The sequence below is a fragment of the Amblyomma maculatum genome, chromosome 1, assembly GCF_055883805.1.
Source record: "Amblyomma maculatum isolate TAMU_Amacu chromosome 1, ASM5588380v1, whole genome shotgun sequence".
Taxonomy (NCBI): Eukaryota; Metazoa; Arthropoda; class Arachnida; order Ixodida; family Ixodidae; genus Amblyomma; species Amblyomma maculatum.
The window spans coordinates 404797803-404822359 of NC_139344.1; the positions used below are offsets into that span (position 1 = coordinate 404797803).

The following is a 24557-nucleotide window of genomic DNA, read 5'->3' on the forward strand; positions in this document are numbered from 1 at the left end:
TCCGAATCGCCCGTTCAAATCTTCGTCGTCTATGAATGGCATGTGTCAATATTACTCCAATTAACTCGGCCCTGTGCTAGCTTTATCTGCTTGAACCCTGCGAGCTTCTTAAACTCATACGTCCACCTAACATTCTTCCTCCTCCTGCTGCGCCTTTTTCCCCTTGGAATCCAATTCGTTACCCTAAGCGACCATTGGTTCTCCTCTCTACGCACGACATGCCCTGCCCATGCTCATTTCTTCTTCTTGATTTCCACTAGAATGGCATTAGCTCGAGTTATTTGTGACCCACTCTGCATGCTTATTTATGTCTTAACGTTGCACCTGCCATTATCCGTTCCATAGCTCTCTGCGTTGTACTCAACTTTAGAAAAAGTCTTTTTTTAGACTCCACATATCAGCCCCATAGATGAGTACAGGTTAGACGCAACTATTATATACTTTCCTCTTAAGAGATAGCGGTTAGCTGCTAGTCATAATCTGCGAGTACTTCTCAAATGCGCTCCATCTTAATCTTATTATCCTGGTTATTTCCCGTTCATGGTCCGGGTCAGCGGTTACTAATCCGTCCTAATTAGACATATTCACCTACTACTTCCAGTGCTTCGCTACCAGGTGTAAACTGCTGCTCCTTGTGGAGGCTATTGAACATTACCTTAGTCTTCGGCATATTCATTTGACGCCTGCCTTTTTGTTTTGCCTGTCTAGGTCATCAATCATTTTTTGCAGTTCATCCACTGAGTTACTTAGCATGACAATGTCATCAGAGAATCGCAGGTTATTGAGGTATTCGCAGCTATTGCAGCCTCGTAAAAGAAGCGACACAACGAGACTGGTGTCTATCACTGCTGCTCGCGCGGCCAAATCCAGCAATTGGAGGCTGCTGCCGGCGGCAACTGTCCCCCTCTGAGCAATCCCGCTCGAGATGACATATTTTGGGGGTTTCCTCGCGTCTACCGGCGAAGCAACTTAATTGCGGGGAAGCGGGTTCGCCGCAATCGTGTTGTGCGCTCTTAGGTTTCTATGTGCCGACAGCGGCGCCAGTGGATGATGACATCGTTGGTATCAGCGTATTCGTATCGTACCTAGTTTATAAACATGTCAGCCCCTCGTGGCAAGCCAGGAGTTGTGGGGTCATCGCATTTCAGACTCTTGAAGAGAAATACATTTTCTTTTTTTACTTTTTTGGCGGCGGTGTCGCCCTTCATCAAGCTTTTTGGGAAGAGTAAGTGGCGCCGTTAGGCACCCCGCGCCAGGAGCGGTGTAGTGAAATGTGCCGTGTGCCTTCAGGATAGATGTCCAGTGGGAAGGCCCGTGTGTGCGTTTCTTCGCCGTGGCCGTTGCCCGCGGCCACTGTGCCGCTGTTCTGGCCTAAGATCGTCGCGACGCGTCAACGCAGACCGCGGAATGTCATCGCATCAGCTTGCTGGGGGCAGTCTTCACCTAGATCTCGTGTCGCACCTTAGCGTATCCTCCCACTGAGGATTGTGCTTCTGAATTGCAACGCTATCTTGGGCTTGGTCTTCCTCTACAAGTAGGCTTTCTTTGCTTGGGGAGCTCCCGGCAGTCAAAGGTGTCTTCCAAGCGGGTTCGTATGGTTTCTTCTGTAGTTGGGAGCCCAGCGCACCGGTACAGTTCCTCGACTTTCGTATTTCGTGGAAGGCATGCGATAATGCGCAGGGTTGCGCTGTTCAACAACTCTGGTTGCTGCGTCTGGCACTTCGTGGGCTGAAAGCAAAGTACCTCGCAGGTTGCCTTGGCCACCAAAATAGATTGAACGAGCCTGCAGGTGATATTTTGAAATGTCATGCCAAAACTATTGGATATCCCTCGTATGAGTTTGAGCAATGGTCTTCACTCCTTGCTGAACTACCACAGCCACTCAATAGCTCCTCCTGACTCGTGAATAGAAATTCCCAGTACCTGGATCCACCAACCCTTGGTTAACGAAGCTGACCGAGGTCAGTTTGCGATAACAGCAGTTAGTGCCATAGCCATGGCTTGGTTAGCGGCATTGGCTAACCACGGTTACGCTAACAACGGTTCACGTTCCCGTGCCCAAAATATGCAGCTGTCGACGCGTCGTTGGGGGAGTCGTCGTATGGGATGATGGTGGTGATAATGGCTGTAATGGTCGTCAGTGGCTGCGCTAATTTCACACCAGCAAGTTGTTCACAGAGAAGCTAAAAACTTAATTTTAAAGTATCTGCTGAAACGATGGATCTTAAACTTTGAGGTTTAGTAGCTTGCTACATCAAAAATAAAATTAAAGTAACGTCTGATATTCCAGAATTACTGGCATTGCCCCTTTTTGCTCTAACTATTCAGAATGAAGCGTACCCAGCAGTACGCTTTAGTAAAGAAGCCACAGATAGAGTGTACTTTGCCCAAACTAGAATTAATCCAGCAGATCACAGGATGCCGCACTTGTGCTCGGTCGAAGCGAGGCTCTTTAAAGCGTTGTGATCGCATACACAGGGGTGTACTGGGCTTCTCGGAACTCCTGTCCATGGGGAAAAGCTGGCTGCTTCGCGACACTGTGACTGACGTCCACTCGGCAGCCAGCATGCTTCACTCTTCTGTGAGTCTTTATTCAGTCATTACTTTGCTCAGCCGAACGTCTAGCCGAAGGGAGGTCAGAATGTTACAGAAAATGCGTCTTATTAAATATAGTTAAGTAATGCCGAAAGTTGGGCGAGTTGGTTAACATTCATGATGGAAAATAGCGCGAAAGTACACGAAGGACGGAAGGAAGTAAGACAGCGCTTGTCCGTGTCTTACTTCCTTCCGTCCTTCGTGTACTTTTGCGCTATTTTCCATCATGATTATTAAATATAGCCCACCTGTTCATCTCTGAGTAGAGTGCGGCGTTCCCAAATGGCCGGAACAGGAAAAACAAAGCAGCACGGATATCAGTTCTGATACGGCATTCCGAAATTTTATGGCAATGGTAAATACGAGACGACGCATAAGACGCGGGTCAAAGTATGTTTGTTTGCGAATATCGGTTTTCTCGTAAAATCATTGGTGCCAAACATTAGGTGTAATTCGTTTTGTTTAAAACCAAGAATTTCGATATCGTAATTCAGTTCTCATGCAGCTACAAACATCGGCTTTCGTGTACAGAAATGGGAACAACCATGATTTCGGCTTTGGATTTTACAAGCCTAATATAGTGATCTGTATTTATCGGAAGTCCCACGTGGCACAGTGTTCGATCATCGGTCTAACGTATGTTAAATAAGCTGCTCATTTCAAGTGAGAAAGCGTGGGTTTACAGCTTTTCTCTTCAAAATTTAGAATGCTGGCGGCCTTGAGAACCATGCTATATTAATACAATCTTTCCATGAACAAATGGCTAAGAACGTCACATCCTCATGACCATATAGGCGACGGGCGCGAAACATGACGCTAATTGATTCGTAATCAAAATGTGTTATATTATATTTATGCAAGCTAGCATTAATAGACCGCGCTTGCGTAACCTCCAAGGATGAAATGCGATGGCGCCGGGCACGTGCATGCAAAGTGCGCCATTGGCAACTTTCCTGAAACCGTGCACACGCACTCGATGTACAGGACCTTGTATTTTGCCTTTCCCGAACTTTCGTGCACAGTAGTGACGACCTGGCGTCAATCTGGTTCGGTTGAAACCACGTGCACAGCCACCTCTGAATGCTACTGCTCGCTCTGAGTATACTACTATTTCCTTCCAGCGCATGCACCTGTGAGCGGCAGGTCCTTGGTTTTCGAATAGCTTCCTTTTTCTGAAGCTGCTTGACCTGACTATTATGCTATATGCAATGAACTGTCATTACTTCGGTTTTAGATATTTAGAATTGCCGACTTCTCTGAAGTGAATCTTAGTCTTGTTACTGCGAACTCACTTCTCAAAGGGTGACGCTTTATTCGTTCCCCGTTCGAGGTCGAGCTATTGGAAGTGGACTTGTTCCTCACAGCATTACCTCAAGAACGAGCCATTCTTCATTTCCACGTTAATATTAAATTCGTCTTTTTGCGTCGTTCTCCTCGCTGAGACAAAGAGTGCTATACAATGTACTCGAAACATTAAACACTACGTGCTATACAATTTTCTTGCGCCAGCGTTGAAGTACGTTTTTTTTTTTTTTTTTTTTGTTAGATGATGTCACATCGTTTAGCATGTTCGTTCGAACAGGTTGCCGTGCAATCGGCTAAACTTGGCCCCAAGGTTATGTACAGCTACGTCCCGTGACAACTTTCTGTGTAGAAACTTAAGACGATGCTTACACTGCTCTGAAGCTGTCCAGTACAGTTGTCTAATCAGCGCTGTCTTCGAGAGGGTTCAAAGAGGGCTTCTTTCCATTTTTCAGGGCTCCACGGGACAACCCAAAATCATCCCACTTACCCACTTCAACCTGGTGAACGCTGTGCACCTGTTTCGGCACATGACAGGCTTTTCACCCGAGGTGAGAGCTCGGGACATAGCTTCTGAAAGCTATATTCTCACAAGGACGTCAAATGCGATCGCAGTTGTTCTGGAGCTCTTCACTGCTGTGTTTCTTCCTCTGTTCAGTTCTCATGTTTCTCTCCCCTACGCTGTTGAGACCAGAGCTCCTCAATACTACCAGTTGCGAAACTTCCCATAGAGCCCATGTATCAAAAAACGGCGGTTTTGATTGGTCAAATCTCGGGTGTTTACGAATGGTGACGGCACCCGCGGCCAGTAAAGGAAACTGCATCTAAATTACAAACTTTCTGATTGTTGATAAATGCACAACCATTATGGAAAATAAAATTAGTTGAAGGCTTTCAGCGGCAAAAATTATTAGGATAACAGCCATATAGTTTGTTAAGATGGAAACGTGGAGAGAAAATTTTGATTTCCAAAAGACAATGGCGACAATAGCAAAAAGCTTGTATTGAGCGCTTCCAGATGGCGCGAAAATTCCTAGACGCCCGAAAAATCGTACAAAATCCGGTCACTTTTTGAAGCGGAGTTTCGCAGCTGGTATGATCCAAAAGCTTTGGTTGATACGACCACCTAGAGATGACATTTTCCACTTTCGTTCCGGTCCTAAAAGATGATTTTCACCTGTCATAACGTCTATCAGGAAGTTGTCACACTGTAATAGAACATTTACACATCCATGGTAAAGCCGTTGTTACCCGGCTTCAAGACGATATTTCTGAAATTAATCGCCTGGGCTCGCAGAAACGTTATAGATGTGAGGTGGTGCTGTATATTAACAAAGAATGCGGCGTAAACATGGCTAACATGCACATTTGAAGTGCGAAAAGGTTTGTGCATGACTGTTTCTTTAATTGAAGGGCTTTGTTATTGCTACTGTCGACTACATTCCATCCCATTTTCCTTTTGAATTTGTTGCCACACACTGTGCAGTGTCCTTTCTGCCACCGAATCAGTTTGATAAGAGGATTGTAAAATCAAACACAATGGAATTAAATTTTAGGGGTACTGGAGCTCCACCTTAGCACCTTGAGAGTATGGCTTTCATATCACTAATAGGTCCTTTCAGCGTTCACATATTCCTTTGTATATCACTTCGTAGGCGCGGACACTGTTATTATTACTTTTTATTTGCCGCAAGACACACTGGGCCTTCCTTTTAACCAAATCATACGAACGTGCCTTGATTGTCTAGAAGTAGCGCGTTGACTCGCGACCCTAGGATCACAGGCTCTATTTTCATCTAACCAGCCCAGTTTTCTTTTCATGACTGCTAATTATATGTCGTAATGATACTTGAGTCGTGTTACGAAGTTATATTCATTCATCTCTTTCTTCAGTTCAGTGTGAGACGCTTCCCTCTCAACCAATCCGAATATCTCTCGACACGTAGGCTTTTCCGCAGCATGGGGCCCTGAAATCAGGAAACTTGTATCCCAGCTGCCTTGGGTGTATTACATATGGTTCCCATACACTGCTTCAAGACCAATCGAGACAAAAGATGCGTTTAATCCGTCTGAGGATTAAATCCCGCACCTCCAGCAGGCGAAGCTACGGGCTAGCAAGAGTGCATCAACCCTTGACAGGGAAGTGATGTAGGACGAGCGTTCATCCCCTAAAATAAGTCGAAATGTTCGAAGCACACGATGAGCACTATAGACGAGTGCCGTTCTGTTGAATCTTTAATCGTAACTTTTTCTTGGTCATGTAGAGGCTTCGATTCCGTCTGCGAATGGCATGGTTGAAATGCTCCATCGGCAGTTGAATTGCCCGCGACGCCCGAACTTCATGGGTCGACGATCTCCCGCTAGTCCTCCTCGGTATTAGGTCGGCGATAAAGGAAGACCTAGGGTGCACTGCTGCCGAAATGGTTTACGGGACCCCTCTACGTCTACCTGGTGAATTCTTCACCCCACCTGCAGCCCCCGCCCTCTCGCCTCCTGCCTACGTTGAGCAACTTCGGTCATTGTTTGAGCGCCTGCGACTAACACCACCTCGACGGCCCTCCACTTTCAACGTTTTCGTACGCAAGGACCTGGCTTCCTCAGCTTATGTTTTCGTCCGCCGTGAAGGTATCCGACCTTCCCTCACCACGCCGTACGATGGCCCGTTCGAAGTAATACAGCGAGGAGAAAAGACTTTCACTGTGTCTGTGAATGGCCGCGAGGATGTGGTTGCAATCGACCGCGTAAAACCCGCGTACATGGCGAACTCGTGTGTGTCTGTTTTACTCCCCAAGTGTCCGCCGCCCGACTCATCGGCTCCCACCATAGACTGCCCCGTGAGAAAACACGTGTCCTGGACTTCGCGCGTCTGCGGAAGGGGGGGGGGGGGGGGGGGGGGGGGAGCCCTGTAGAGGCTCCGATTCCGCGCGCAATCGACACCGTTGTCTACCTCTCTGCAGTCAGCGGATGTTACGTCAGCAGGCTAGCAGCGCCACCCTCCTCGGCTGTACCTCGGCAGGCACGGCGGGCGCGCGTGATGCAGTGTGAAATAAAATTTGTTTCAAGGCTGCCCGACTGCGCGGCGGTTGTATTCACGTTTCGCTCCTTGTCTCTCGCGAGTGTCTGTCCATAGCGGACGCATTTCGTCCTTGACGCGACTCAAGACATTATTACAAAGGCTTTCGAAAAGCTATTCACGTTTTTCCTCAGCTTCGGGGCGCGACGTTCAAGCACTCTTGAAGGGCTCCAGCGTCGGAGGGCTAAATTCTTCTCTCCCATCCACGTTGTTAGATTTACCGACGATGCAAAATCAGCAACTCTGCGCGGCACAGAAGAATAATAAATCGCCTTAACTTCCGCTTAAGTAATAGAGGTATTCCTCACAGCATGATCCACATTCGGATACCGCAAGCTGGTTTCTCAAGTCGCCAACTGCGCAAGTCCACGGCGAAGCTTGTTACGGCAGCGTGTAATGATATGCTAAACCTCTAATATCGCTCTTCTTTTCACAGCGCACCGTCATGTGCTGCGTGATGCCACTATTCCATGCCTTCGGACACATCGACTTCTCCATTCACGGCATAGCCGAGGGCATCACGACCGTCTACCTGCAGCCCGGAAACGATCCTGCTCATACTCTGGCCTGCATCGACAAATACAGGCAAGGATCTATAAATTCAACGGGTGCTCTCAAGCCATCCACGGCGCGAAAGGGGGGAACACGAAACAGGGGCAAAAACTACCGGAAATTGATTGGGAGCCGCATTTATACGGCAGCCGTTACCAACGCGGCAGAGGAACCTAGGCGTAGGCAGCAGAACAAAGAAAACAAAGTTGGCTGAAGAAAACGTCATAGTTAAGTTGTCTATCATACAGTTAAATCGACATCATGGATTCTATTCTGCCACCTACAATGTATTGTGGCCAATCCCCCACTTTGGGTATGTGCCATATACACAGAAGGTGAAAAAGAAGGTATCTCTAAACCGATACCAAGGAAAAGAAATTGAGGATAGTGTGACAAAATGAAGCAGCATTTATTTCTCAGAAAACAACAACAAATGAATAAAATAAAATGAAAAGGTGAATATTGAGCAAGGCTAGAAACAGCAACGAAAGAAGTATAGAAAAGTTGAAGCAAGAGTAAAGGTCATTAACTTGATCGGCACTTAAAAACAAACACATTTTCTCACAAGATAGTCGGGTAACTTCGAGAGCTGATTCAGATGTACTGCCGCCGGAACAAAGAAAGCGCGGCAAGGAGTAAATTAGGCTAGAATAAAAAACGACGATCTCTGGCTGTAATTCAATGACTTTCCCAAAGTACCACAACTTAAGGAATTCTCAATGACACTGCGTTATTATTTCTTCCCGACCCTTAGTAAGTAAACTGGCCAGGGCCTGTTTTCCGGTAAGAAAAAAAGAAGAACCGCGCTCAAATAATAATAATAATAATAATAATAATAATAATAATAATAATAATAATAATAATAATAATAATTGGTTCAGAGGAAGGGAAAGGAGCAGTACCTGTCACACTTGTTTCAGTGGACATCTGAACCAAGCCGTAAAGGAAGGGATGAGTGAAAGTGGAAAGAGAGAAAGGGGTGCCGTAGTGGAGGGCGTCCGTGTGCTGTGCTGTGTCAGCGCACGTTAAAAATCCCCAGGTGGTCGAAATTACTCAAAAAAGGCGTCCATCATTTCGAGAAGCATTTTGCAAGAGTTATCAAACTAGTCTCCTTTAGAGCGAGGAACTGTGCATTCATCGTCCAACCGGCCAGGTGCCTGGCTCAATGAACGACCAGTGTGTACGCAACGGTGACCAGTCTAAGAGATGCAAGAACGGCGTTTAAGTCTACCTACAAAAGGGTAAAAGGTAAAAGCACGCGCTCGCATTTAAAATAAAAAGCTATTACCTAGGAACTTGCAGGCAAGCTCGACAGTTTATGATTTTAATACCTTGTGTAGCGCGTTTAAACCTCGAGCTCAAGAAAGGAAAGCAGACCCAGCTGAAGTGCTCTTATCAGCCTTCATTTGTGGTCCAGGCCATCAAATGTGATATAAAACCAAATAAGTAAGGTATAAAGTGCAATGAAAGCCAGATTGAGCTTTGGAAATATATGTGTAATTTGCGGCATCTGCTAAATATTGTAAGACACAGTTATGAACATATTGACGGAGACTGTGCAATATTTCCGTCCATGTGAAATTCTTGCTTATCAAGTTTGTCCTCCGCCGGCACTGAGCACTTAAAGCTGCAATAAAAACAATTCAGATATTTTTCATGCGATGAATAGGAAGCTAGAATCTTTTAGATGGTGGGTAGGCAGATATATTGAATGTTATTATGCCGCGAAAAAAAACATGCATTCATTGCATACCTTCACTCAGAATGTCTAGGCATGAAAGCGTTCGATACGTCTGTTCACAGTAGAACTTTTGTTTGAACTCGCTCTGTTTGCGGTAATTCATGCCATGCCTTATTTTGAGAGTGAGTGGGTTTAAATTTGCTGACTTTCTCCTCAAAGAAAGCCAGGCGAAAGCAAACGCATGTTTTGTGTCTTCCTTCGTGCTTTCGCCTGTCTCGGATGTCCGCCCTATGCAAGTCCTGAAAATAACAAATTACTGAGGCAATGCTGATTACCAGAACTGCTGAACCGCATACCCCTGTAATTGCAAGGCATCGATTTTACTGACGCACACTGAACTGTTTCACGACGCAAATGTGGCCATCCAGCTCCGAAGTACTGACAATGGCTTAATTTGCGTTAAATTTATTTTAATGCGTCAACAATGCTAGCCTTCTTACGCAAAACTTAATCTGGCCATGTTATGGTGGTTCAAACTCGATATTAGCCATAAAGATGACGGCGAGCTGGTGGCAGAAAAACAGGATTAAGTGAAGTAAATTGGTCAGCATAGGGGCTCGAACCCAGGCCTTTCGCCTGCCAGGCAAGCACACAACGCATGGGCAACGAAGGATGGTTGGCTCAAGCTTGTTAGAAGGCCACCTTGTGAAAATATTAACGTGTGTATAAGATTTGTACTAATATGACAGTAATATTAATCATTGAGTGCAACCGGGAAGTATTGCGGCTGAATCAATAATTCACCATGACATATGTCTCGACGCACTGAAACCTCGAATCCTCTTCGACGACATTTCGTGCTATGCCGTTCAACCCAAACAACTCTCGACGCTTTGTAGTGACAAGATCCTAATATCGCTGGTCTGGTGGGTAACAAACATTCCTACCTGAAATTAGCCGACCCTTAATAGAATACTGGACCCGCCGTGGTGGTGCAGTGGCTAGGGCGTTCGACTCCTGTGCTTAAGGATGCGGGATCAAATCCCGGCCTCGGTGTCTGCGTTTCGATGGAGGCGAAAAGCAAGGCACCTGTGTGCTGTGCGATGTCAGTGCACGAGAACGCCCAGGTGGTCAAAATCTCTGAAGCCCTCCAATACGGCGTCTCGCATAGCCTGAGATTCGTTGGGACAATGAACCCTATATACCAACTTAGTAAACGAATGGGTAGGACTCAGCAGCCGGTATTCGCAGCAAGCCAATGCAGGCCTAAAGGTGTGCCCTAGTTGGCTGCCAGTTATGCTGGTTAGTAGTTGCCCATAGATTCAGCAAACAATTGGCAAATGGTAGGAAATTATTCGTCACCCAATGCTCAGCAGCCAAACATGGCCCAACGTAGGGCCGTAGTTAGCTGCCCACGAGGTTGGCAGCCAACCATTTTGAGCCGGCCACAAGTTAAATGCCAAACATGGCCCAAAGCAGGGCTGTAGTTAACTGCCCACGAGGTTAGCAGCCAACCATTTTGAGCCGGCCGCAAGTCAAGTGCAATAGGCGGATTGAAGTTTCTAACATGAAGTTGGTAAGCATAATGTATTGCACTGGCAGTGTACCTATTCTATCGAATTGTACTGCTTTCCGTTAACCTGGTGCATGCAGATTTAATGACATATATATATAGGCCTCGGAAAAGTGCCTTCTTCAAAATTAACTTCCATGTTTTTTCGAATAAACTTGCATAATGTTCTCCGAAAGAAGGGAGAGCGGATTTTATGAATAAAAATTATTAGCAACATGAGCATGTCCTCTTTCTTTTATTTTTCTTTTTTGCCGTCGCAAGCTTAAAAATGACTGAAATAACTTCTCATACTAGCGAGTGTCACTAGCTCTAAATGGAAGGCCTGATATGGGGGATATATATAAGCTCGCTGGAAGTTCCTGCTATGTATGTGCGCACAGTACGGTAGCATCTTCTGTTTCGCAGTGTTTTCTTGGTGTGGAGATTTCTGAATTAACAATCGACACTTTGGGACAGGCCTTAGCCGAAACCCTGCCCAATAACGTTGGTAAAGTGGCCTGCCTATAGCTGCCGACATAGGGCCAATGTCGAAAAAAAAAAAACCTTGCGAGCGCTGTCCGTCCAAGCAAAGGAAAACCTTGTTTGAATAGTTTCAAAAGTCGATCATTCGCGCAATTTTTTCTTCATTTTGGTGGACGGTGCCTGCATGCTTGGAGTCCAGCCTTGGTCTTATGTCGACCGCCGAAAGTGGCCGGTTTAAGGCCAATAAGCATCCCAGCCTCGGCCCAACCTTACTGACCTCGCGTGGGCTAAGGTCGGTTAAGACGACGTCGGACCAATGGAAAGTCAATGTCATTTTCTCAGTTCCGTTCAAATACGCTGTGACAAACATATTCAGCGAATTACGACCTCACAAAGTGATGATTTCGCCTCGTCACACGTGGGCAGTGAATTTCTTAAGTGTCTGTAGAGAACTCTTTTAGTTCTTATTATAAGCCCCAGCATAATAAAACACAGGTATCCATCACATTAGCATGAGAAACTTTGATTCCTTTCTCAGGTGGCTGTTTTTTGACGCAGGTATAGTTTCAACGCGATGAAGCTTTGCTGAAGCTGTTTATATTTTTGTTACCAATCACTTTGTTCAGTTTTACTTTAACTGTGGTTTTGCTTACATCTCGTTTTGCATCGCCATCACAACGAGGCTGAAAGGCTTATTTATTAGTTAGTTTTTTGTTTTCGTTTTGTCAGCAGCTCTGCTTCCTTTTGCTGGGCTGGGCATAGATATACTTCTGTTTAAGTTTGAACATATTGCGATTTTTTACAATACATTGCAGCATTGTTGTTGTGCTGAAACACGTGTTCTGGGATCAAATTTTGTTATTGTTCGCCCGTAGTTCCTTCTATCGCGTGAATCTTGATTGGCAAATAATTAAAAACTATCTCCCAATAATTTAGACGGCAGTTTCAGAGCATATACATCACGTGTTTGCACTGCCACTCTTTTCAATGGACTGCCACGAAGTTCCAACTATAACCATAATTTACTGTTAGCAAACGCAAAAGACAACAACAAAAGGCAGGGCTATATAACATAATCTTGTTAACAATAAACCCACACCAAGTACCTCCCCTCTTGACGTAAGTAATTAATTTCATATGGTACTCCGACCATGTTCTAACTCGCTTATTAATGACGTGGAGAGCGATAGTTGTCACTCAACGTGAAGATTTAGGGGCGAAAGAGAACGCGCGCGACTTGCCCTGAAAGTCTTCCCAAGGAATCATATTTCCAGACGTCTTCCTGGCCTCTCTGCAGAAGTGAGAACGATCGTGTCCCTGTACGGCGCACAGATCCAAAGCAGATTGCAGTTGTGTTCTTCCTTGGAACTAGCGACAAGCTCAGCAGCAAAATTCAGCATAACCGCGGTCAGCTTATCAAACATCCGGCACATACCACCAAGCGACATGATGCAAAAGCACTCAAAGCGAAGTCTGAATTTTTCTCAATGATCGCCATCACTACGCAAGACTACATATTCGCTTCGACGGCTCATAGCGCAGTGGGCAGAGACATCTCTGCAATGTATCTGAGAAGGCGCATGGCATCCATTCAACCGTCGTGACAACTGACAGCCTTGCAGTCAATCCACAGGTGCACGGCCATCCAGGGCACCCCCACCGTGTACCACGACCTCATGCACAACCCGGAACTGGCACGGCGGAACGGCACCAGCCTCTGTGAAGGTATGTCAGTGTGCGAGCACATCTTGTACTTTCGTTCGTTTTCGGCACGGTCAGGAAACAAATACAGGTGCTTAGATATAGTAAAGATCATCCTGTCTGAATAGCAAAGGCAGAAGACCTAAACACCTAACAAAGCCTCGAAACCCTATACTGACACTTAACGGTTCAGGCAGCACTATTACTTAATTAAAATATTTTCCTGTCAAAGTTCCATCCGACAAGCTATAAATTGCACCACACCTAGGACGAGGCAAAAAAGTAGTGCCTGTACACGTCATCCTTGTCTCTCTTTTTTTTTTTTTTCACACTGTCACTACAGCGCTCAGCCTCTATAAAAAATGCCTTTATCCAAAGGTCTGTTTCAGTAACACTCCGAGCACTGAAAAGAAGCACTACCACATTAGGACGCACCGCAAATAAGTGAAACAAATGTGTAATTTCCAAGAAAAGGCTGCATCGCACCGACAACAAAAAGTTCTGAAAATATCACGCGCGAATCACATTCTGAAATGATAAGAACCATAATCACAGAGGCAGTAATAAAGAGTAATTGCACGTATTGCCGGTAACGATATATAGATTAAATTAAAAGGTTTAGAAGGAGTAACGCACGCGGGGAAAGTAGTCGGTGAGAATATGAGATCACAGCAGATCTGTAGAAGGAAAGCAGGAAGCTTGTGCTTATAAATTTAGTCGCCCTTTGCACGCAGTGCCTCATGATCTCGAACATGCCAGAATCTTGCAAGAACGTATACATAAGCACGGCAACATCGAGCACTTCAAAATAAACATCAATCAGCTTACCATCCTTTACCTACAAGATACTTACAGGAAAACTTTACACTTCAGTCAATCCAAGGAGCAGGTTGGCCTTCGTAAATTCTGATCCGATGTATATAAATCCGCATTATTAACCGGGTGATAAATAACTGCGAGGAAGAAACTGATCGTTATGTATAGTATTCATATATGACAGGAAAACATCTGATTCCTTCAAACATCAGTATTCGTACAGTCATTCGGTATCACGAAGCGGCTAGTGTAAGTACTCGAAGATATATACTTGTACAGAGCAGGAGAGAGAGAGAGAAAGAGACTAAACTTTATTTATACAAAGTAATTACGCGGGTGGTTCAGCCAGGCCCGGGAAACCATTGACGAATACGGCCCTCCAGGCCTGACCGATAAGCTGGCGCTGAAGGGGGAGCTCTGTTTGAGCCGGCTTCGCCTTCCACTGCTCATGACTAATTTTCTGTAAACCGTATGATTTACGTTGTTCGGGGCAGTTCCAAACCATGTGGAGGATGTCGGACCCCTCCCCGCATGCCGGACATGCATTTGTGGGGTATTGCGCGTGCCAAATCTTATTGTGCCGGGTTGGGTTTGGTAGTGTGCGGGCTTGCATGTTTCGCCGTATAGTGGCTTCCTGACGAGCGGAACATCATGAGAACTCACACTCTTTGTACAGAGCAGGAGTCTCGAGCACCTATTGCTATGCGCGCCGCATTGCTAAAATGTCGTCTCTAGTGGTCTAGGAGCACGGAGATAAACGAAAACAGAAATACGAAATAAAAAAAATATATAACAACAACGAAAATAAAAACGCGTTGTTCTCGAGCGACGGCCTATCAGTTTTTGTACTCGGCTGTGATTTGACGCCGGATAGGCGCGCCACTTCAGGATTGCTCGGAGAGAATCACTTAACACGCACAACGGTTAATAAATACCATATACTTATCCTAAAAAATGTAGACTGGAAGATCACGGAGCGCGAGTTGTACAGCACCTTGCTCATGAAGGCAGTTGACGTGAATCCGAAGTATACTAGATTCAGTGTTTAATGCCTGTTTTCATTTCCAGAAGCAACGTGTATCATTTTACTTGGGAAACGAATTTGATACAGTATGGCACAGTATTTGAAAAATAGTTAAACTTCGTCAGTTGTTTGGTTTGTGGAGAAAAGGAAAGGCGCATCGTCTCACTTCGCAGTGGACACCTACGCTTGCAACGAAGGGCATAAAATTGGAGGTATACATCTAACAACTGTTCGAAGCCCCAACGCAAAGTAGCCACCAACTTTATTTGATGCTATATACTAGGTAGGGAAGCGAAATGGCTTGGCTCCATCCTAAATGCTGCACAGAAAACGGTTGCGTTAGATTTGATGGGAAATGACGGGCGTATTTTTTAGACGTGTTTGTCCGACGCCTTTCTCAAAACTATGTTACGGCGGAGGCTATCGGCACAACGCCCAATACGCTATCGCGTAATAAGCGTATTGCTCTCAAATTCTTTACCTCAGTGCAACCTGCAAACGCAAATGCCTCAACAGCTGTCGCTCTGTTTCGCGTTAGTTATTGGTAACCGTCCTCTGTTGTGTCTTTCGATCAAGTCAGCTTCAACGTAATGTAAAACCGATCCATGTTTCTCGGCGCAGGGCTCATCGGAGCGACGACTTTGCAGCCGCCTGCACTGGAAAACATTGCTTCTAAACTGAGAATTCGGCACCTGGTGGTGAGTGGAGACCACATTGCAGTTACGTCATGGGAAAGTGCAGGTTTTCAGTGCTCAATGTCTACGAAGAAGCTGTGTCTTTGCTATTCTGTCGCAAAAGCAACAAGACACGCTGAACGCGAAGGGCTCAACAGCGCAGGGTCTAACAGCTCTCGCTCAGGCTCTAGCACACGCTAGGTGCAGCTGGAAACGAAACGAATGACTGTGTTTGGCTACAGCAGGCACGGAAGAAATGGACGTCGGTGGCTATACCGTTGCATACTTTTAAGGCGAAAGCCTTTCTAGATTCACTGTGATTATCTCGCATCTGCGAAACGTTTCCGCGAGATTTCGCGAGATGCGTTCGCGAGATCTGTCAGCGAGACATCGCAATAGATTCTGACATCAAACAATTTCCCCTGTAAGGACATCGCTATAGGTTCTTACGACGAAGGCAAACAATGGAACGCAATGACATTATGCCGAATACACAAACACTCAAGATAGAGGAACAAGAGGTAAACAACAGAAGAAGAAGAGGGAGGAAAGGCTTTCGTCATTAAGCTCTTAAAGAAACTAGGTATAATCTTGCAATTTTTTTTAAACCAAGCTCAGTACAGCTCCGTCAAATTCCCGTTCTTAGTGACCATGGACTCTGTCGCTCTTTCTCAATATAGAGAGATTTAGCATACCGTGATCCGCGATCCGCCAACGTGACACTCTACCGCTCGTGGGTGGGGCGTACAAGCTGATTGGTTCCGATGCGCCAGGTCAATGTGCCGACATCAAGTATGTGGCGCCATCTATCGGCATGAAAGTGATCTGGGCATGCGCAATGGAACGCGCGGTGGCGGATCACGGTAGCGAATCGCGGATCACGGTATGCTAAATCTCTCTACTGATGATTGTTCAGTGTCACGAGGGGTGTTTATTAACGAGATAGCGTTAACGACCCCGTTTTCCACATAATCTGGCGCCGGCGTTGTCGGCGTCAGCGTTGCAAGCGAAAAATCCCGAGCGTGCCTCTTGACGTTATAGTGACTCCTAATAATCGCAGCTGATATTCCGGACTTCAGACCGCTCCTATACCTACAAACTATTTTCTAACTAGATATCGTCACCGACGAAAGGGGAAAGAGCAGCACAGCACAGCTGTTCATTAATTAGGCGAAGCTCGCTGAACCGCGCTCTGATCCGAGAGACTAAGACGACGCTCGGCCACAATATGCTTGAAACTATTCGATAATTTAGCGTTTACGTCGTGTCGAAGCGTTTTATAAAGAAAATTTGGTGATTATGATGCGACAACCTTAATGGCTCGAGCCTGTCTGCGGCTCACCTTCTGAACCCTCGTTCGCGTTCATACATTTTGCTATTCACCTAATTATTAACAATTCGATTTATGTTTTAATTATTTGAGACGTATAAGTTAACTGCTAGTAGAATAAGCTATCGCGTTACGTAATATTAGGTAAATACCCGCTTTTAGAAAACGTACTGCCTGCGTGGCTTTTGGTAGCATGCCTAGCTCAAGATCCAGGCAAAGATCCCGGGTCGATTTCATTTCATAGGAGCTACACGAGGTGGGAGCTCTTGCCAATGCGGTTACCTCATATGACCTTATCACGTTACACTAGCCGCTGACCATTATGTATCCGGCCATGTGACACAGCTCCCAAGTATCACGAGCTAGAGGAATTCTCGTGATTTTTGTTCACAACGCTGACTAAAATGACGCCGGATTTTTTGCTGACCGAGACGCTGTTACGTTAACTGTCGGGCGTGGAACGTGTATCGAATTTTCTATCTGGAAATCAGTGCTGAATTGTCACATTGTAATGCGCTGTGCCAGCAGAAATCGGTATAATGCCAAGATTTGGAAGAAGTTGCAATTCTTGTGTTTTCGCGACTCCTTGATCTAAGGTCACAATTGAAGGCGGTGTTTGATAACGGGTAACATTGTGTAACACTTGTTGCACTGCAAGATGAGTTCAACCTTTGCACACTTATCATTCCAGAAAGCTTTTTTTTTTTTTGTTCGTAAATAAAGGGTTCGTGGGGATGAACATCATTCGCTATGTGAAATGTTTCGCTTAGCCTATCTTAAAGGTTCCTTGATCCCGGCATTCGAAGTTAGGTGACCTTCTCTTCTTACTTTGCTACCTAGCTGTTACTTTGTTTGGTACGGAGCACGCTTTTGTTGAAGTTGAGCGCTGCCTTAACCATCGACAAACCGTGCCATGCAAAACTATAGTCCCTTGCACATGCTGAGCGGACGAGTTTGCGCAGACGGCGTACGGCCTGACGGAGACCGCGGGACCCGTGGCGTTCGGCATGCACCACGAGGCCGGCTACCGACCAATGCCACATACCCAGATGCGAGTAGTGGACGACGAGGTGCACATTCGAGGTCCCACCGTGTTCACCGGTTACTGGGACAACGACGTCTCCGGACTGTTGCCAGACGGATGGCTACCCTCAGGGTGAGCTTACAGACTATAGGGCGTTGTAAGGGACTGAGCTGAGCTTCGGTGGAATGCGGAGGAGGCCTGCATTCCAGTGCTTACCGGTCGACATGCTTTAAAGAGGAATATCTTTAAACGGCGGAAATTATCCGCAACGCGCCCTTTAACCACTCCCCCAATTAAAGTGCATTGTTCGTTCATTGTGATGACTTAGATTGAAATTTGCAACTTTTTATTAAGTTTCATGTCTGGCAACACTGCACCATATAAACAAATACGGCCGTCCGACCCGAGTCCGTGATGGCACTTCCACTTGGTGCTGTGCTTCGATTTCTAGGTTGTGGTATGAAATTCTCGGTGCTTTGCCGAGGACGAGCGGATCATATCGGTCTACAACTTCTTCCTGATCGGACTGGACAACCACAGTATCGAAATTGTCGCCCTGTTCGGCTCTGTGGATAGGCACGCCCGTACCGAGTGTGAGCTGCGCCAGAGTGTTCTCAAAATAAGAGCCCCTTCGAAGAGGCCAACTTGATGGCAGTCCAGCGCATATGACTTAGCAAATTTTCTGAAAAGTACGAATCTTTGGTAGTGGCATTTATTCCATTCTGTAATCAAGTCGCTTCAAAGTTTTCGCCGAACTGGCCCCGCACGTTCTCTTTCAACTTTGCTCAACCGCATGAGCGGTGAGACGATACATTTCTCTACAACCGGCTATGCTCGCCTAATGAAATTTGATGAGATGAGAAACGACCAACAGGCTGTGTTTGATGTCAATCTTAATTTCCGTAGACACGCTTTGAGTCCTAGAATTGCGGAAGCACGTTTTGAAGCTTTCTGTGGAGGTCGAGCCTCGTCGTCCCTGAACCACACGCTATTCTGTGCAGCACGCAGCTTTCGTGGGTCTTTTAGAAGAGCCATTGCGATGCTTTCTGGGGCAAATTAAGGTAAAAGGCTGTTTATGGGAGGGAACTTCTGCAAATGTCATTTTGTTCTCGTACTGATTTGCATGGGCTAACTGCTATCTCAGATCGATTCCCAATTAGTGTTCGACTGGTTGCAGTTCCTCATGTGTGAGTGCGGTGATGCTGAAAACGGCTGACAGCGTAGTAACGAGGACTGGGTAGTTTCACTACTAACGTTGTATAGTTTCCGAAGAAGCAAGAATTTAAAAGGTAGTAAGCGGTGGAGGGGACCCGGGATGGAGGTAGATAGAACACTGCAATGATAGGTTCTGGAAATATGACAGTGATGAGCTATCAACGTCCTCCCGTCTAACCAGCTCACCGTCTTTCCCTTCATTACCTCGGAACAATTTTGGGCGCTTCGTCGGTTTGGCGTGCGGTCATGATGAGAGAGAAACATCACCAAGTCAGCCGCTAGAGCGCACTGAAACTTTAGCCACGTTGATTAGCTGTTGAGAGTTGCCTTCAGTTGAAACAAAAGAAAGCAGAGATAGCACATAAGCTATAGGACAAATTCAGTTGTCAAAGAGAGGCCACCTACGAAACGAAAGCGCTTGGTCACAACATGATGTGGGACATTAAATTGGGAAAAATAATCAACTAATCAAATAATTGGGGGGAGGGGGAGTTAAATAATCAACTTACATGGTAAGTTGATTATTTCCGAGTTACAAGAATGTGTCGCAAGTGAAATGGTTCGAACAAAGGATTGTGGTCACGGTCTTTTTTTTTTGTGCTTTCTTTTTTTATTTGTAACTTATTCTGATGAGCGTAGCTTGCTCACCAGCGGAAACTACAAAACACGCCGTGCGGGCTTTCCACACATAAGGATCATGGAATGGAACGCAGGAAGACACCTATGACCTCATTGTTTTCTTTCTTCCCCATTCACATGATGGCATGTCACGGCCGGTCCAATCAGTTACCATTTTATTGCGAAAGCAATACTGCTAGCACTTCGAGCCTTTGGCGTGTCGTGGCGCCTCCATACATGACCTTTCACGTGACCGTGTGACGTCATGCCAGACCGAGAGACGGGGCCCCAGCTCGCGCCATCGGATGGTGATGGGGAGTCCATACACGGCGCTGTGTCGCAGCCGAGAGAGGCGCTCGCTGTTTGTGACGTCACGCTAGGAGGATAAATGGGCTGTGGCTCGGCTCCTCGTAGTAGTCGGGGCGCAGCCTTATGGTATGTCGGATGACGCGTATAAGGCGTATAAGGCCCATTTAAATGGGCAAAGAAGAAGTGAATTAAGCTACTAGAAGCAACCAACAGCAGCATCCGTGCTTTCGCATTACTCCAATGTAGATTCTGCAGAGCTCTAATATTTCCTTCCTCTCTCAAGGGTCCTCTCCCTCTACGACTGAAGTAGAGAAGAGGAGTCCTTCCTATTCACTTCGACACCAGCCTGGCGATCCTACAGCCGTATGGAAGGGTAGATTTTTTGAAGATGGGCTTCATTTCTTGTGCGCAACAATGAGAGATTAGAGCATTGGCTATGGCGTAAAATAAGCGACTCGAAAACATGCCGTGCCCCAACCGGCGCTGCAACGTCTTAGCGCCTTCCCAGTTCTCTGGGCTAGCCAATGCAGTCGGCACACCCACCGAAACATGAATACGCCCGCCGCAAGCAGCGGCGGGCGTAGTTTAGTACAATTACAAGGTCTCACACTGCACAAGTGTTATGAGCTGTGGACGGCGCCGACGAGCAAGAAAAAAATAAGAGGCGATCGTTTCCGTTAATTCAGTGAAACTGCGGGAGTATTTTCGACTTCACCTTTGTCACGACTGCACCAAAGATGTATGATGCTATTTACCTTTCTGATTTGTGGTTCTCTTGAATATTTCTTCTCTTAACACTTTTAATTATTTTTATCTCAAAACGCTTATCACCGTTATCACAAATTTGGTTTTATTAATCATTTACCCATTTCACCTTGATTATTTACTCTTTCTCTCTTCACTCATTTTCGCCGCCAGCCTCTGCCTCGAGCATGCATCTGTTGCTGTGTTCAGCGGGCACCGTGTCGTTTCCATGCCGATTTCATCCTCGGCAAACGCTAACAGATCTTCAGCTGGCTGCACGGTTGCCCCGCCTGCCTCATCCTTGCGTTTTCCGCAGCCGCGCATTCCCGAACAGCTCATGTAAACAACACACTTTTCTCGTTCGGACTCGTGTAAACAACGAACTACATACAACCTGGACACGGGCTCGTTCTGTGTTCTCACAGTTACCGCCTGCTTCCTTTTACACCAAAGGCTCTAGCCACTGCTTTGATTCGGAGGACGATCAAGAATCGGTGGAGGCTCGGTAGAGGCTTGAGAAAGACACTGGACATTATTCTTCGAAATGGTTCTGCAAAAGCTGTCCGCTTAAAAGCACTGATATTTTTAGTATAATATTCTGTCACGAAAGACGCAAAGATTAGACTAGAACACGCGAATAGTAGAGTATGCAACCTAATTGTTCTTCCATACTCGCGCGATATTAGAGCCAATAAGTATAGTCGCCACCCTACGGTTATCTTCATTAAGTATTTATTTCTTTATATCAGCATTCAACGTGCAGAGCATATAACGCTTGTCTAGAACCCTCTGGTGGTGCTCTGAGGTGGAATTAAAGTGAAATTTTAAGGCAAGTACTAACTGCAATTTGTATTATTTGCACTCTACAGCGCAGCCGCAAATTCAAGCGAACCGCAGAGCCACAAGTGCATCGCTCCAGGCAAAGCAGATGCGTTAATATTTAATATTTCACTTCGTTTCCACCGAAGCACACTGCTCGAGCGCTCTGGACAAGTGGGATTGACTCAAAAATCGAGGTACACACCGAGAAGTTAACGGGACCCTACGACTGGATGTGAACTTTTCCTGTCGATCTGTTATTCTTTTTTCTCGCATGATGCGTTAGAATGTCTATCCATAACGTTTATAGTGAGTATTCCTCCCTCATTTAAAGCACTAGAGGTTCAACACACATTCTACAGATGGCAGCACTTTGGCATTTGACATATAACCGAACTTCACCAAGTGCAACATCAATCTTAGGTTTTTTTCGTCACCGTGCTCTGCATAGTGATTCCTCACCGTCCCATATCAGGTCACCTTGCTTCGTCCCTGCCACTGCGCGTGAGCCGTGGTATAGCGTACGTGTAGTGTTACGGCATACGTCTGCGCTAGTACGTCTCCTCAACGCTAAATGTCTCTACTATACATCGTCGGCTGATTCGGATCGAAGTCACTAACGTGAGAGCTACTCTTGTGAATGAGGGTTGAGTACCAGCTTCGCCTATGATGTGGGCATTGCCATCGGCGCAGGGACCAGGCGGCGGTGACAGAGCAAGGCCTGCTGCAGATCCGGGGTCGCATCAAGGACCTGGTCATCAAGGGTGGCGTCAACATCAGTCCGCAGGAGATCGAGACCGCCCTGGCTGGTATTTATTCCTTCACTTTGAGGGCTGGGGACTCAGTCAGCCATTAACGGGGCTACCATAGCAACTGTCCAATTTATCTGGTCACATGCTATGCAATGCAACCCATTCTTCGAGAGAATGTAAACCGAATGTGTGTGAAGTAAACAAATTAAAGGCTGAGTTGTTAAACGAGTACCAATGAGTGCATACAGGCGCGCGTAACCTTATGTAATACCCAAAGGAGTTCTTCGCGTAAGGAAATAGGAGTATTCTAGGGAGCCATACCTTTCTCCTCTAAGTGCATCAAGTTGTTTCGTGAATCGCGCAATTGTTTTGTTGTTTTTTCGTAACCGAATGCAAACCAGTTCACTGCTAAATACATGTCGCCGGTAACGAGGCATTTCCGCTAGCGTGAGCTACCTCACTTCCTGCCGTTGCCAACGCGATTCCCCAAAGCAGCCTGAGCCGACTCTTGGTAAGAGGAAGTGTAGCTCCTTAGTCAGTTCATTCCGAGTTCGGTCCCTGAAAAGGAAACTGTGCGATAGATGCACTTTCTCGCTATGTGTTGAAGTCCACCCTTGCGCGCAGAGCACGAGTCGGTACGCGAGGCCAGCGTGGTGGGCGTCCCGGACGCGCGCCTGGGTGAGGAGTTGTGTGCCTGGGTGCGCCTGGCGCCCGGCGCCACCACGGTCAGCATCCAGCAGCTACGTGAACACTGTCGCCGAAAGGTGAGCGTTTACACAGCATCCATGCCTGTACCTACGCACTGTCTGAAGCCAATGCGCGTGGACAATGCAGCTCGCACTTTGACTGATACGTTGCTATGTGATTTCTTTGGCTTCGGTGACATTTCCGTAATGCCTTCGGCTACGGCTAAAAGCAGTGCTGAAGGCCTGGCGGCGCCGAACGGGAGTCTCTAGTCATTTGAGAAAATGTGAAGAGGGAAATAAAGCGATTGGCAGTCTGTCTTCACAACTATTTGAGATGCGAAGAAGAGAAATCGTGTTTAAATATGTTTTGTTGCTCACTGTATGCCACAAATTTGAGACAGGCTATCTCCACGCTCTGCTACTAAGTCAATTGCTAGGAGGTATCTGACGCAAACCACCTTGCAGTAAATAGAAATGTCGGCACTTCTAATGCATAATATATTATTCTCGAAGCCAGTATTCTATAGTGCTCTTCGGATTCGTTCAGTCCCGACATCCTATCGCTCTGAGGTCTCAGGTTCCTTTTAGATACTAGTACGAGGTTTGAAACCGTACCTTCGACTTTGAATTCAATCTACAGGTAGTAGTAGCTGCAGTTTTGTACTCAGATAGGATTTTGCGGGGACACTGCGCACCTGAGAGCCATTTTTCTAGTTTAAAGGAGTTATATTGACTGATAGATCATCGAATCTAAGGCCGCCCTAACAGCTTCGTATCTCGTGCTCATTAAAAAAAAAAAAAAAAAAAGAAACGATCGGCTTGGATTCGAACAAAAAAATGAATTCTTTTCGGCGTTGTTGCTTAAAGTATGGTAAATTAAAAAGCGCTTTTCGTTGTTTTTCATTGCGCAAGTGTAGCGCAACGAATTGTGGCATGCCATGTTGCAGAACACTCTCAGCCACGAGCGGCTATAGAGCCAGAGCTTCGCCAGTCAGCCTTACAAATGCTCTGTTCTTGAGATGTCCGCGGAAGCGAAAGGCCGGGGTCTATTCGGTCTTTTGATGGAGGAGGCGTCTCATACGAACCAATCACATTGCAGGTCAACAGTTTCAAAGTACCACGCTACATCGAGATCGTGGACGACTTCCCCCGTACCAGCGTGGGGAAGATTTCCAAGCCGGACATACGGAGTGCCATGTCCCGCAAGATGGACGCTTGAGCGCCTTCTGCGAGGCCTCTCTTCCTGCAAACACCATCACAGTACTGCACTCTCAACACCGGACAACTCACTTACTCATGCATAAACATGTTTGGAATAAGAAAGTCATATCCATTGTTTAAAGTGTCAATAAAAACCCATAACACCAGAATACGTGTCATATTTCTAATATGCGTTCTTAAATTGATGTTATTAAATTTGGTATTCAAGCAGAAATAAAAATTGTACATATAACTGAGACCATGAGAACATAAGTAAGCTGTATTATTACTTTCAGTTTGATTGTTTGCCGCGCCAGATGGCCGCCAGTTGCGTCCTGTCGGCGATCTCTTCGGCCCACTCAGGGGAAGGAGGTGGTGGTGGCTGATCCCGGCCCTGGTGGGGCTGG

General features: G+C 46.2%; 1 protein-coding gene across 1 annotated transcript in view; it reads left to right on the forward strand.

Moving 5' to 3' along the window:
- The window catches only part of LOC146208726 (medium-chain acyl-CoA ligase ACSF2, mitochondrial-like), a 70973-nt gene extending 46604 nt beyond the window's left edge, over window positions 1-24369 (forward strand). The window contains exons 6-14 of the mRNA XM_084587317.1: window positions 2479-2581; window positions 4353-4448; window positions 7407-7555; window positions 12872-12963; window positions 15401-15477; window positions 17746-17939; window positions 22206-22321; window positions 22889-23028; window positions 24050-24369. Of these exons, the coding sequence (XP_084443443.1) occupies window positions 2479-2581; window positions 4353-4448; window positions 7407-7555; window positions 12872-12963; window positions 15401-15477; window positions 17746-17939; window positions 22206-22321; window positions 22889-23028; window positions 24050-24169 (1087 nt within the window). The 3' untranslated portion in view covers window positions 24170-24369. The remainder of the gene's footprint in view (window positions 1-2478; window positions 2582-4352; window positions 4449-7406; window positions 7556-12871; window positions 12964-15400; window positions 15478-17745; window positions 17940-22205; window positions 22322-22888; window positions 23029-24049) is intronic.
- The last annotated feature ends 188 nt before the right edge of the window (window positions 24370-24557 follow it).